At 52.7% G+C, this 12,694-nt stretch overlaps 1 protein-coding gene across 1 annotated transcript in view; it reads left to right on the top strand.

The window, feature by feature from the left end:
• The first annotated feature begins 11,040 nt into the window (after positions 1-11,040).
• SLC12A4 (solute carrier family 12 member 4) overlaps positions 11,041-12,694 on the top strand; it is a 70,612-nt gene continuing 68,958 nt past the window's right edge. The window contains exon 1 of the mRNA XM_067551516.1: positions 11,041-11,308. Coding sequence (XP_067407617.1) covers positions 11,074-11,308 — 235 coding nt within the window. The 5' untranslated portion in view covers positions 11,041-11,073. The remainder of the gene's footprint in view (positions 11,309-12,694) is intronic.

Genomic DNA, 12,694 nt, shown 5'->3' with positions numbered 1-12,694 from the left:
GGTGGGATCCTTGGTGTCACTGGGGTACACAGCCCATGGCAGGCTCGCCAGTCCCTCTGCGTCCATAGGCGGCAAGGCGGGGAGCTCCTCTGCGAGGGGCAGCTCCTCCAGGTCAAAGGGCTTGGGGGATGGCTTGGCCTCAGGCAGCTCCTCCAGGTCAGGTCCAGTCTTGGGGGTGGGGGGAATCTCCCAGCCCTCAGGCTCAGGGGACTCGGTCCAGTTACTGGGGCCCAGGGGCCTGGCCCAGTCCTTGGGGCTGGTAGGCCTTGGCCAGTCTAGGGGGCCCGGAGGCCCTATCCAACCCTTGGGGCTTGGTCGCTTGGACCATCCCCGGGTCCTAGGCTTTGGGAGGCGCTCGCTTGGGATAGCTGCCCAGCTGGGTTCAGGCCTTGGCTGCAGCTGGTGAGATGGCACATCGGCCTCCGGCGGCAGCTTCCTCCCTTCTGAGCTGTGGGGCCTGCTATTTATACTCTCAGTCCTGGCAGAGGCTCCGCCCCTCTGGTGCTGGATTGGGTGGCCGGCAGGACCTATCGCTAGCCGGCCTCCCGGTTGCTGGGTAGACTGGGCTGCCGGCCCTTTTACTGTCCCACCCTGTGGTTGTGGCACTTCTTCGGGCCCCGGCTCAGCAGAAGGCCACAGCACCTTCCTACACCCCCCCCCTCAAGTCCAGCCCCCGGTCTCTGGGGATGGCCTGCTCCAGTGGGTCCATCCAGGATAGGGCATCCGCGTTGGCATAGTGCCGCCGGCGCGGTGTTCAATGGTGAAGGCGAATGGCTGCAGTGCAAGGTACCACCGCATCACCCAGGCATTGGTATCCTTCATCCGCTGGAGCCAGTGGAGGGGGGCATGATCCGTGACCATGGTGAAGTGGCTCCCCAGTAGATAGTACCTCAGAGCTTCCTGGGCCCACTTCACGGCCAGGGCCTCCTTCTCCCCTGTCACATATCGCTCCTCACGGGGAAATAGTCTGTGGCTTAAGTAAAGGACGGGGTGCTCTTCCCTGCCGAATACCTGAGTCAACACCGCCCCTAGTCCCACGGCCAAGGCGTCAGTTTGTACAATGAATGGGCGGGCAAAGTCTGGGCTATGGAGGACGGGTTCATGGCACAGGGCCTCTTTGAGTGCTGTGAAGGCACAGTCTCGCTCCAGGGTCCACTGGACAAGGGTCGGTTGGTCTTTTCGCAGGGCGTCTGTAAGGGGCACAGCAAGGGTGGCGAAGTTCGGTAGGAACCGTCGGTAGTACCCAGCCAACCCTAGGAACTGCCTGACCTGTTTCTTGGTGGTCAGTCGTGTGTATTCTTGTAGGGCCTGCACCTTATCAACCAGGGGTTGCAGGACACCTCGGCCCAGTGGATAGCCTAAGTACATAGTCTCTTGCCACCCTATGCGGCATTTCCGGGAATTAGCGGTCAGGCCCGCGTCCCGGAAGGTCTGTAGCATTGCGGCCACTTGATTGAGGTGGTCGCTCCAGTCCTGACTATAGATGACCACGTCATCTAAGTAGGCGGCGGTGTAGCTTACGTAGGGTGCCAGAAGCTGATCCATCAGTTGCTGGAAGGTCGCAGGGACCCCATAAAGCCTGAAGGGCATTCGGACAAAGTGGAACAGGCTGCTAGGTGTCGAAAAGGCTGTTTTCTCTTGCGAGCGTGCTTCCAGGGAGATCTGCCGATACCCTTTTGTCAGGTCGAGAGTGGAGAAATACTGGGTCTCCCCGAGCCAGTCTAATAACTTGTCAATGCAAGGCATGGGGTAGGGGTCAAACTTTGACAACTCATTGACCCGCCGAAAGTTGATACAGAAGCGGCAGGATCCGTCGGGCTTGGTCACTAGCACCACCGGCCTCCGCCACTCACTTGTTGAGGGCTCGATGACACTGAGGCGTAGCATGGCCTGGACCTCCTCCTCTACCGCTGCCTGGAGGTGGCGGGTGGGGCGGGGGGAGTGCATGCCCGTCCGCATCACCTCCCCGGGTCAAGTCTCTATGGTGTGATACACCTGGTCAGTCTTTCCAGGGGTTGCCGTGAAAGTGGAGGCGAAGGTCTCAATTAGGTGTCGGGTCTGTTGTAATTGGTATTTGGTCAAGGTGTGTCCAAGTTGGGGTCCTCCCGGCTCCTCTTGTTCGGGGAGTAGGGGGCCCAGCTTGGGGTCTGGGGGGTGCGGGTTGATCAACAGCCTCTCTCGCTCCTGCCAGGGCTTTAGCAGGTTAAGGTGGTACACCTGCTTTCTTTTTCACCGTCGGGCTGGTAAACCTCGTAGTTGACGGGGCCGACTGCCTGGAGGACCTCATAGGGTCCCTGCCATCCAGCGAGCAGCAGGACCAGGACCCGGTCCCTGGGTTCGAAGGATCGGGTTCGAGCTCCCTGGTTGTATGACTGGGCCTGGCTCTGCTGGGCTTTAGTTGGTGAGTAGCTCCCGGGGAAGTTCTACTCGGGCGAACACCTTAACAAGTTCGCTGGCCATCGTCCGAGCGGTGGCATTCCTCAGGGGGATGGCCTCTGGGAAGCGGGTCGAGGACCAGGAAGTAGCGGAACCCAGCTACACTCCTTTCCAGGAGTCTCACCAGGTCTACGCCCACCCGTTCGAAGGGCGCCCCAACCATGGGGATGGGAACAAGGGGTGCTCGCGGGATTCCTGCCAGCGCCACTCGTTGGCATTCGGGGCAGGAGGCGCAGTAGTCCCGGACCTCCTGGTGTACACCCGGCCAATAAAATCGGGAGAGGACCTGGGCAAGGGTCTTGTCCACCCCTAAGTGTACTGCTGCCGGGACATCATGGGCCAACCGTAAGATGGCCTTATGGTGGGGTCGGGGCACCACCAGCTGGGTGTGGGGTTCTTGAGTCTGTGGGCTTCTCTTCAGGTGGTACAGCCGCTCCCGCCGCAGCTCGAAGTGAGGCCACTGCTCAGCTCGTCGAGGGTCGGTTGAGACACCATCTACTGCTGTCAGTTCCTCGTACGCCCGGCTAAGGGTGGGGGCCTCCCTCTGGTCCCGGCAGAAGTTGGCCATGGGATTGCCTGAGGGCAGCGGGTCCCCATCAGTCGGGGCGGTTTCGCCTCCCAGCTCCTCCACCTCTGGAGCCGGTTCGATGTTGCGGTCCGGCTTGTCCTCGCCCTCCGGGGGGTTGGGTGTTTCCCCTTTGGGGGCCCTGGCATCAGGGTCCTCAGCATTACCCCCCCATTGGAGGACCCCCACAAAGTCGGGCCAGTCCCATCCGAAGATCACTGGATATGGTAGACGGGGAGCCAGCCCCACGGACAAGACTTGGGTCCGTGGTCCTATAGTTAGCGGGACCTGCATGGTTGGGTAGAACCGTAGGTCCATGTGGATGCAGCGTAGACCCACTTTGCCCAGTGGCCTCCCATCCTCGGGGACCAGGCCCCGTAGGATGAGGGTCTACCCACAACCTGAGTCGACAAGGGCCTCGACCTGCCTCCCGGCCAGGCCCACCATGATTGTGGTCTTTGGGCCCGAGGGTTCCCGGGCCCGCCATTCTCCAGCGTACACCATGCTGTAAGTGCAGCTCAAGGTTGGGTACTGTCGGCGGAGATGGCCCCATTGGCCGCAGGCAAAACAGGGACCTGGGTCCCTGGGTCTCTGTGCCGGTCGGTTCGGGGATTGGCTGTGGCTGGGCTCAGGTGCGGTTTTTCTGGCCCCGGCTAGTCCGGCCCGGCTGGGGCCCAGGGCTGTGGGCCTGATGGGTCTCTCCGCAGCGAGAAAGTCCTCCATCAGCCGGACCGCCCCTGCCAAGGTGGTGGGGTGATGTCTGAGCACCCAGGTCCTCCCCTGGGCAGGTAGGATGTGAAGGAATTGTTCCAGGACCACCTGTTTGGCTACGGTGAGGCCCATTTGCTGCTCCGGTTGTAGCCAGTGCCAGCCGGCGTCCCGGAGCTCCTGAGCCACGGCCTGCGGTCGGGCCCCAGGTGGGGGAAGGTCTTTTCCCTGAAATGTTGTCTTTACGTCTCAGGGCTAATGTCCAGATTGTCAATTATTGTGGCCTTCACCGTCACATAGTCCTGGGCTTCTTCATTACCCAGGGCCCGATAGGCAGCCTGGGGGCCCCCGTCAAGTAGGGAGCCAGGAGGGTAACCCACTGGGCCGGGTCCCAACCTGCGGCCGTGGCCACCCACTCAAAAGTCACCAAGAAGCCTTCAGGGTCGTCCGCGGGTCCCATCTTGGTGAGGCGCGGCTGGAGCCAGGCGATGGGTGGGCCTCGTTATGAGGTCTCTTCCAGCCCAGGGCTTGCCATCCCTGCACAGCCCCCCCGCTGTTGCATGAGCTATCGCTGAAGCTCCTATTGCTGGGCCACCAGGTCCCGCAGGAGTTGTTGCTTCTGCGTGCTGAGTGTCTGCAGGAGCTGCTGTTGCTGCTGCAATTGGGTTGTTTGCTGCTACTGCTGAGTTTCTATCCGCCATTTAATAAGCCTGTTGGCTTCCATGGTCGATTCGGGCAGTGCCTGAACCCCTAGGGAACGTCAATACCGGCAGCCCCCCTTCAGCGTCAGGGGGGTTATGCCTGCATTCTCCACCACATGTAGCATGGGGTCCAATCCGGCCCCACGGTTGTAGCCCTTCTTCGGGCTCCGGCTCAGAGGAAGGCCACCGCACCGTCCTACAAGGGGAACGTTAGCGTCTGCGATGCGTCTGATACCACAGCCCTGTGACAGGGCGGGCGAGCAAGCAAGCAGTCTATTGCCCCGGCCCTCAGGCAGGGCGGGCGAGCAAGCAGTGTCCTCTAGTCAGAAGAGCAGGGGACAGTACTCACTCTCTGGGTGGCAAGGATAAGGGGGAGGGGAAGGGAACGCAGGCCCACCCAACTCCACTGCATCCCAGCCCAGGGCCCTAGCAGTGGCAAAGACGTTGCCACTGAGTCGGCAGGGCTCCCGCCACAACACGCCGACGGGGTCTCGCCCGTCTCAGCCACGGCTATGGCTGTCCCTGGGCCACTTCCTCCCCGTATCCCCAGGTACCTGTACCGGTGGGATCCTCAGTGTCACTGGGGTACACAGCTCGCGGCAGGCTCACCAGTCCCTCTGCGTCCACAGGCAGCAAGGCAGGGAGCTCCTCTGTGACGGGCAGCTCCTCCAGGTCAGGTCCAGTCTTGGGGTTGGGGGGAATCTCCCAGCCCTCAGGCTCAGGGGACTCGGTCCAGTTACTGGGGCCCAGGGGCCTGGCCCAGTCCTTGGGGCTGGTAGGCCTAGGCCAGTCTAGGGGGCCCAAGGGCCCTATCCAACCCTTGGGGCTTGGTCACTTGGGCCGTCCCCGGGTCCTAGGCTTCGGGAGGCGCTCGCTTGGGGTAGTGGCCCGGCTGGGTTCAGGCCTTGGCTGCAGCTGGCAAAGCTGCACATCTGCCTCCGGTGGCAGCTTCCTCCCTTCTGAGTTATGAGGCCTGCTTTTTATACTCTCAGCCCTGGCGGAGGCTCCACCCCTCTGGTGCTGGATTGGGCGGCCAGCAGGAACTATCACTAGCCAGCCTCTCCGTTATCGGGCTGACTGGGCTGCTGGCCCTTTTACTGTCCTACCTAGTGGTTGTGGCCCTTCTTCGGGCCCTGGCTTGGAGGAAGGCCACCGCACCTTCCTACAGGGAATGAGCAAAATTTCAGGCAAATTATTTTGTCCCAATCAATTTTCTCATCCCTATCCTGCATATTTGTCAGATATTTGCTGACTTTGGGCTCATTGACTTCATTAGGATTTTCTAACAGGTAACATCTGCAAGATCAGATTGTTCACCATTAACTAAGAGTTCATTCTGTTAATCTGACCTGTGTGTGACTCCCATTGTAATCAATGAGTATCCTCTGTTTGAGAATTGCAGACTTTTTCTCAGCCTTTGAAAGACAGGAACACAAAGGTGTTGTAGGCCCTGTCCTCTGTCATCATTTCTGCTTTCACTGTCCCATCAGGCATTTACAGATTAACATAAAGATCCAGACCCCTTCTCACTGCCCGTAATGGGTCTTAAAATGAGCAGGCAGGTAATCTACAATTTTCTTGTTCATCCCTTTGATGTGATGAGAGACAATGAGTGATCTTATCTCAGGTAAATGGAAGACACCAGTACAGACAAACTGAGCATCTGGTCCCACAGATAGCTCCTGCCCATCCCAGACAATTGTTTTAACTAGGTATGTAATTGCCATTTTTATCATTCAGAAGTGAGGATTAGTATTTTCAGTGAAGAAAAAAAAATTAAGATGAACAATAAACTGAATTAGTCATTATACCTAATAGCAGTAAGTCCAATTCCCTTCCTCTATGCATAGTATCTGGAGAATCTGCTCAGTCTGTTATTAGATTCCCTAATACCCAGGTTGAAATTCCAGTTCCCTTTCACCCTAGATACTGTAAAACAAAATTGTTATGGACAAGTAAGCTCTTATCTTTTTTCTTAAGGACCAGCCTCTAACCAGTAAACAAAGCCATTGACTTTAGACAAAAGGAATGCATTGTTTCCCAGGGCAAAATTCTCTCTTCAGAGTTGCAGGTGCAATTCCCCTTCAACAAGAAAATGAGAGTTGTGGGCATAAGTGTGAAAGCAAAATCTTTTTCTCAGCTGAAAGAATTTCAGTGCAACCACTTTAATGAATGGAAATCATGCAGTCTTGTTCTTCAAAGCCATGCATTTTCTAAGGCAGCCCAGATGCCTCTGTTTGGTATCTGAAGAAGGGCAAATAATTTCCAGCCAATAACTTCTTAATGCCAATTGGCAAGAGGGTGCAGAAGGGTTATAGAGATACTTTGGGTCTCATATGTGCATTCTAATTTAACGAAGAATGCCACGTGAGATCTTAAATGAAAGTTGGCGTCACACTGCTCATCAGGATCAGTATCATTATGAAATGTATGTACAGATACTATCTGAGGAGTTATCTATATATATATTGAAAATATGTTCTTAAAGTTTATGTGTGGTGGGGAGGGCATGATTATCAGCAAAGGTGAAAAACAGGTTTTCTGTCAAATGAGATGTTTATCCCTCTATCGGTTTACATGCAAATTGAGTATTGGCTCATTCACAATGGGTTTCTTATCACCAGTCTGAACTGAATACCAATGAAGGATCAAGAAATTCAGAAAGGTATTAAGAGGAATCAAAGATATGCTTGACTGTATTTGGGGGGAGAAAAGACACCCAGGGGACCTTTCCCTGAGAAAGTAAACAGATAGCAACTTTGCTTTATGAAAAAGGGGTCTCAACCACAGTTTGTTGAAAATGCTGAGGGAACTTTGGCTGAGAGAAACTTTAGATAGCCTGTTAGTTAAGTTTACTCTTGAGAAAGCATTTCATGGTTTTGTTTTTATATGTAACCATTTCTTTTCAATATTCTTACCACTATCACTTGAATCTCTATTCTTTGACAATAAACATATTCTTTTTTTCACTCCAAATGTATGTAAGTGCTGTGGGGTTTAGCTCAGGAGCATCACTTTGTTTAAGCTTACACATTGGGGTGAGCACTGTTTCTGTGGGAACAGCGGGCCAGGTAATTCGGAGTGTTCTGTGGATAAAGGGCTGGACACTGTCCGGAACACTTTGAGGACATGGGGGTGGATGGGTGGTGTGTGCCTATTGCTACCTGTACAGAGAGAGTGAGGTGGCCTTGCAGAGCTACCAGAGGCTGTTGGTTTCAGCGACCTGTTCACAGCAGGCATAGACAAAACTACCTCACACTAAGGGCAGGTGGTGCTGAGGTACTCCTGGGGGGCATCACATAGACCCAATTCCGCTTCAGAAGAAAGGTGAGAAGAGAAGGAAACTTCTTCTCTGCCTCTCTCTTCTGGCTATATGGGATGTCACAAATATTAATAGGTCTTGTCCTGGAGCACCCCTCACTTTGTCATCAAGAGTTGAGTTGCTACAGTCCCTGTTGCTTTTTCTAGGACAGCACTCTTGTACTTAACACGTCAAGCCTAATGATATTAAATGGAAACCATTCAATAGAAAAATGAGTAAATGCAAACTTGAAGAAAACAGTCATTTCTGATCATCTTCTCCTTTCCCATAATATTCTGCATCAGTGCCCTAGAAATTACTCTGTCTACATCCTTTTAAACTTCTGGGGCTAATCCAGCATCCTACGAAAAATTATAGTTCAAATAACTACATCAATTTCTTGTGAGTGTGTGTGATATAGAGGACAGACATAATTCAACCTCAAATGAAAGGGCTAGGGAAGAAAATTATCCTTTAGTTCAGGTGTCAACTTTGGGATTCTTGCATTTTTGTGTGAAGCAGCTAACGCCTGCCACTGTCCTAGACAGGCTACGGGTTAGATGAAGTATTGGTCTCATCTGATGTGATAATATCTGTGTTTCTGAAATGTACAGTAAAGGCAGATTTTTCAGAAGTGCTCAGACTAACTCTACTTTCATTGAAGAGGCTGGTAAAACTCCAATTGACTTCAACAGGCCCAGTAAATATTCCCCCTTAATATTCTAGATATTCTAAAATTAGAGAACAAAATACACTTATCTGGCCAGAAATAGGGAAGTGAGAAGATGCTTCACAGAAAAACAAAGAAAATGCCCCAAACCAAACACAGCCACATTGTGAAAACATTTATTAACATTGTGAAAAAATGTAAAAATATTTGGATGATAGAAAACTGTTTCCTTTCTTAGAAGTCTTTCCACCTGCCTGATCACTATTAGAGGGTGTAATTGTTCTGGCTTTCCCCAGAGGTAGCCCATCAGTAAATCTGTGTTAAGTGAACTAAGAAACCTGCATCCCTCTTGGCAGCAATTGCTCCACAGCATGGATCCTTTTTATTTACTTCAAAACCCAACTAATTAAAAGTGGAATTATTAATCAGCTCTTGTGAACAAAGAGTTCTCCCTCTTATTTGTCTCCCATTTCTGCTCAATGCCAGTCTCTTCATCTTTTGACAAGTTGGACATTGCTCTGTTTATAACATCAAATCCTGGTCCAGAAGGCAGGATGAGGTGAAAACAAAAAAAAGAACCAGAAATAACCCAAAAATCTATCAAACAAACAAATAAAAAAAACCCATTAAGGGTTGGGTTCTTGTAAGATCAGGAAATCTCTAAAATAGACCTTCTTCCTGCCCGGAGATTAGTGAAAAGTTCCAGAGGGGTAGCCGTGTTACTCTGTATACAGCAAAATCACCGAGAGTCCTGTAGCATTTTAAAGACCAACACATTTAATTTCTGCAGGCATAAGCTTTCGTGGGCTGCAACCCACTTTGTCAAATGTAAGAAACAGAAACCAGAGAGGGGGTATATATATATACATCCAAGGGTAAGGAACAACAATGGGGAGGGTAGGTGTTAGCAAAGTCCATTCAGTTAGAGTAGATGAGGCCTATTCACAACCATTGATTAGAAGATGAGAATGTGTGAACAGTGACAATTACTTCTTCAGTAACTTCTGAACTACTTGTTCTTCTGTAGTTCTTCTGAACTACTTGTTCAGATTCAGCCATATTTACCAGTTCAGCTTTAAAACTATTCATAATAGATATTTTTGAGGAAAGAATATTGAGCAGCTCCAAAGCTATCCAGCAACATCATCCCCAACTATTGCCAATAACCCTCTTGAATTAAGGATCCCCCTTCTCCCTCCAACTAAAGTTACGAGAAATAGGTACAGTAGACACTCATTAGTAGCAACATATCGGTGCCCTTTTGCTATGTTGCTTCCAAGTGGCTGTTGCTGTTATGGGGAGTGTTGCCCATTCACAGTAAGGAAAGTGTTCTCAGGGGAAATGTTGCTCCTAAGTGATGGTTGCTCTTACAAGGTGTTGCTACAAACAAGCTTCACTGTACTGCCAAATGACTATGAGATGCTCTCATTGGCTGTATTAGCACTAGTACCCTCTGCCTGCCTCCCTGCTGGAGCTCAGCTGGGATCCTTGAGCTTCTGCCTCCTTCTGATAGGTTTTATTTGTGGAGGGTTGGGCCGGAGAGAGACAAAGCTCTAAGCCAGGGGACTAGGCCTACACAACCGTAGTGAGAGTCTGATCTTCACAGCAAGAAGAGTTTGTCTGTTCCCTGCTCAGACAGGGAAGCTGTGAGAAGTGCAAACAAATTGGCTCAACTTGCCTGCCTCCTGCTTTCCCCAAACCAGCCCCTTTAAGTTCTAGGGCAATTACTCTACTAATTACTGCTCTGAAAAATGAGCTAAACAGAAAGGTTCATCGTGTTCTCTCTGTCCCAGGAGTCTATTTAGCAGAGGAGACTAATTCGCTCTCTATGACTGTCTCTGGTCTAGATGCCGAAAAGGAAAAATGCTAGGTTTCTAAGGCATCTGATCCTGCCGTAGGGCTGCCCCTTTTCCCCCACTGGGCTACCAGAAGAGGCTTCCCCTAGCTAGAACAATTCCCCTGGCTGCCTTTCCTGCAAGTAACCCAGAGTCTCTAATGCAACAGGGCAAAGGCAGTGAGAGCAGGGTGCTCTTTGACCCTGTAAGTGGGTATCAGGATGGAGGGAGGCTTCTGGCAGAGCAGAGGGCAAGCAGTTGCTTCTAAGTGTTCCCCTGCTTTAAGTGCTCAGTCTCTGGCTTCACTGTGCTTTGCTGTGGCAAGGGGCTTTGCTCTCTCCTGGGGCAGGCAGTGGGGATGGAGAAGGGAAAAGGCCCCATCTTCATCAGTCCTGGCTTAGCTGAGTCCCTTCCCCTGCTACCCTATGGCATTGATGACTTCTCCCTAGGCCTGGTCTCCCCACCTCTGCCCTGACCACCCCTCTTACTGCCCCTTCTCTTGTGCCAAAACCCTGCTTGTATCCCGTAGACTCTCCTCTTTCCACCTCCCTCCCGCTGTAGCACTGCCGAAGGGGGTCCCCGCTCCCAGCCTGGTATGGCTGAACAGGCTCCCCCAGGTCCCCTGCCCCCCCCTCGCTGAGTGGAGTCCCCCCCAGATCCCCTCTCCCCTCCCCCGTCGCTGAGTGGAGTCCCCCCCAGGTCCCCTGTCCCCTCCCCCGTCGCAGGTCCCCCCAGTGCAGAGAAGTGCATCCCCCCCGCGCGCTGCTGGGGGCCGGGCGGGGTGGGGTGGAGGCGCTCGGCTCGGCTCGGCTCCGGCAGCCAGTCCCGCCGAGAGGAAGTGAGCGCACGCGGCTGGAATGCGCAGCTGGCCGGGGAGCGCGTCTCGCCCGGCTGGCAGGAACCCGGGGGGAGCCGCGCAGGGCCAGCCGCAGCAGCGGGCCCCCGCCGAGATGCCGCACTTCACCGTGGTGCCGGTGGAGGACAAGCCGCGCGGCGACTATGACAGCCTGGAAGGGCTGAGCTGGGTGGACTACAGCGAGCCGGGCGGGGCGCGGGGCCCCGCCGACCCCTACGACACGGCCAGCTCGGAGGGTGAGTCGGGCAAAGTTCCCACAACTTCTCCTCCCGCTGCTGGGGTGAGAACCGCGGTTCGGCTGCCGGGGCAGCCGCGACCTGTCTGTGGCGTTGGGCCAAGGACTTACAGCAGCCTCCGCTCGGGCTGGGGGGCCGGAGCTGGGGCTGTGCAGCGGGGCTCGGGGTGCGGCCTCCAGCCCGGCCTGTGCGTCTCTCCTTCCCTTTCTCCCTGTCTGCAAAGGGGGCCGAGGGCTCTGCCCCCCCCCCCCCCGTGCAGCTCAGCGCAGCTCAGCGGTTATGAATGGAGGGGACTGTTGTCAGAATGAATACAACGAAAGCGGGGCGGGCGATGCCTTTCCCAGGCAGACAGAGGGTGGTGCAGCCTGAGGAGAGACCGTGCAAGCAAAGCCCCGTTACTGCTGGCCAGGAAACGTGGCCAGTTACCTCAGCTGATGATGACGCGCTGTATGTTCGAAGTTCTCCTTTAACTATGCGGCGAAAGTGAAATTTACACACAGTTAAAAACACAGCCAACCCAAACAACTCACTCCCACTAGCCCGTGTGGGCGAGTAGGTGGCCTGTGAGCAATTCATTAGGAATCTCTTGTTCAGTTACTTTGAAAGAAAAGTTAACGGAGCTGTGAGTAAAGTTATTTCTTGTCTGAGCGTTGGCAGAGTCATTGTCTCTTTCGGTGGCCGTGCTGTGCCCCGTATAATAGGACCCTGATGATGATTTGGGCCTCTTAATACAAAACATTTTCAAGAAGCTAAGATAACAGTAAAAGATCCATCCTATTATGGAAATGGTTCACAAACTTGTGCATGCTTATTTATTGTTGGTAACTAAAGAGTTATTTGGATGGAATATTTGAATCTGGATTGTCAAACCTTCCCTTGCAATTGTTGGAAAATCCACATGTAATCGTGGGGATTGTGGTGTTACACTACATTGTAAAGATTTACTGTATCACTGTTCTTAGGCAAGTTTTTTCGCAATCTATTTGAGCCTTTTGTAGCCTGAGGATGCAATGTTAGTATGTGAAGATCAATTTAGATGTTGCATTTTTGTGTTTAAAATAGCTGGTTATAGATTATTTTTATTCTGTTTTCTTAGACATGATATGCAATTGTATAATGGGCTATTATCTAGAATGGTTTTTAAAATTAAATAATATGCTGTGGTTAGCCACCAAATAGTAGTTATGGCTAACCTGTCTGTGTTGCACTGACGTGTAGTGGGAGACAAGAAACAATTTTAGTTACATGTTTTTTTTCTGACGCAAAAAGACGTCTGTGCAATTAAACAACTAACTCATCCTTCTGTGCCCACCTCCATCCCCCTCCAACTCAGAACAACTTTTGCTCTCAATCACTTGTTGATGCTTTGTCTTGAAATTTAAGTTT

The sequence above is a fragment of the Emydura macquarii genome, unplaced genomic scaffold (assembly GCF_026122565.2).
Source record: "Emydura macquarii macquarii isolate MOO-44397 ecotype Brisbane River unplaced genomic scaffold, CSIRO-AGI_Emac_v2 contig_295, whole genome shotgun sequence".
In the NCBI taxonomy this organism is placed as follows: Eukaryota; Metazoa; Chordata; order Testudines; family Chelidae; genus Emydura; species Emydura macquarii.
This window is presented reverse-complemented; position numbering and strand designations above follow the sequence as displayed.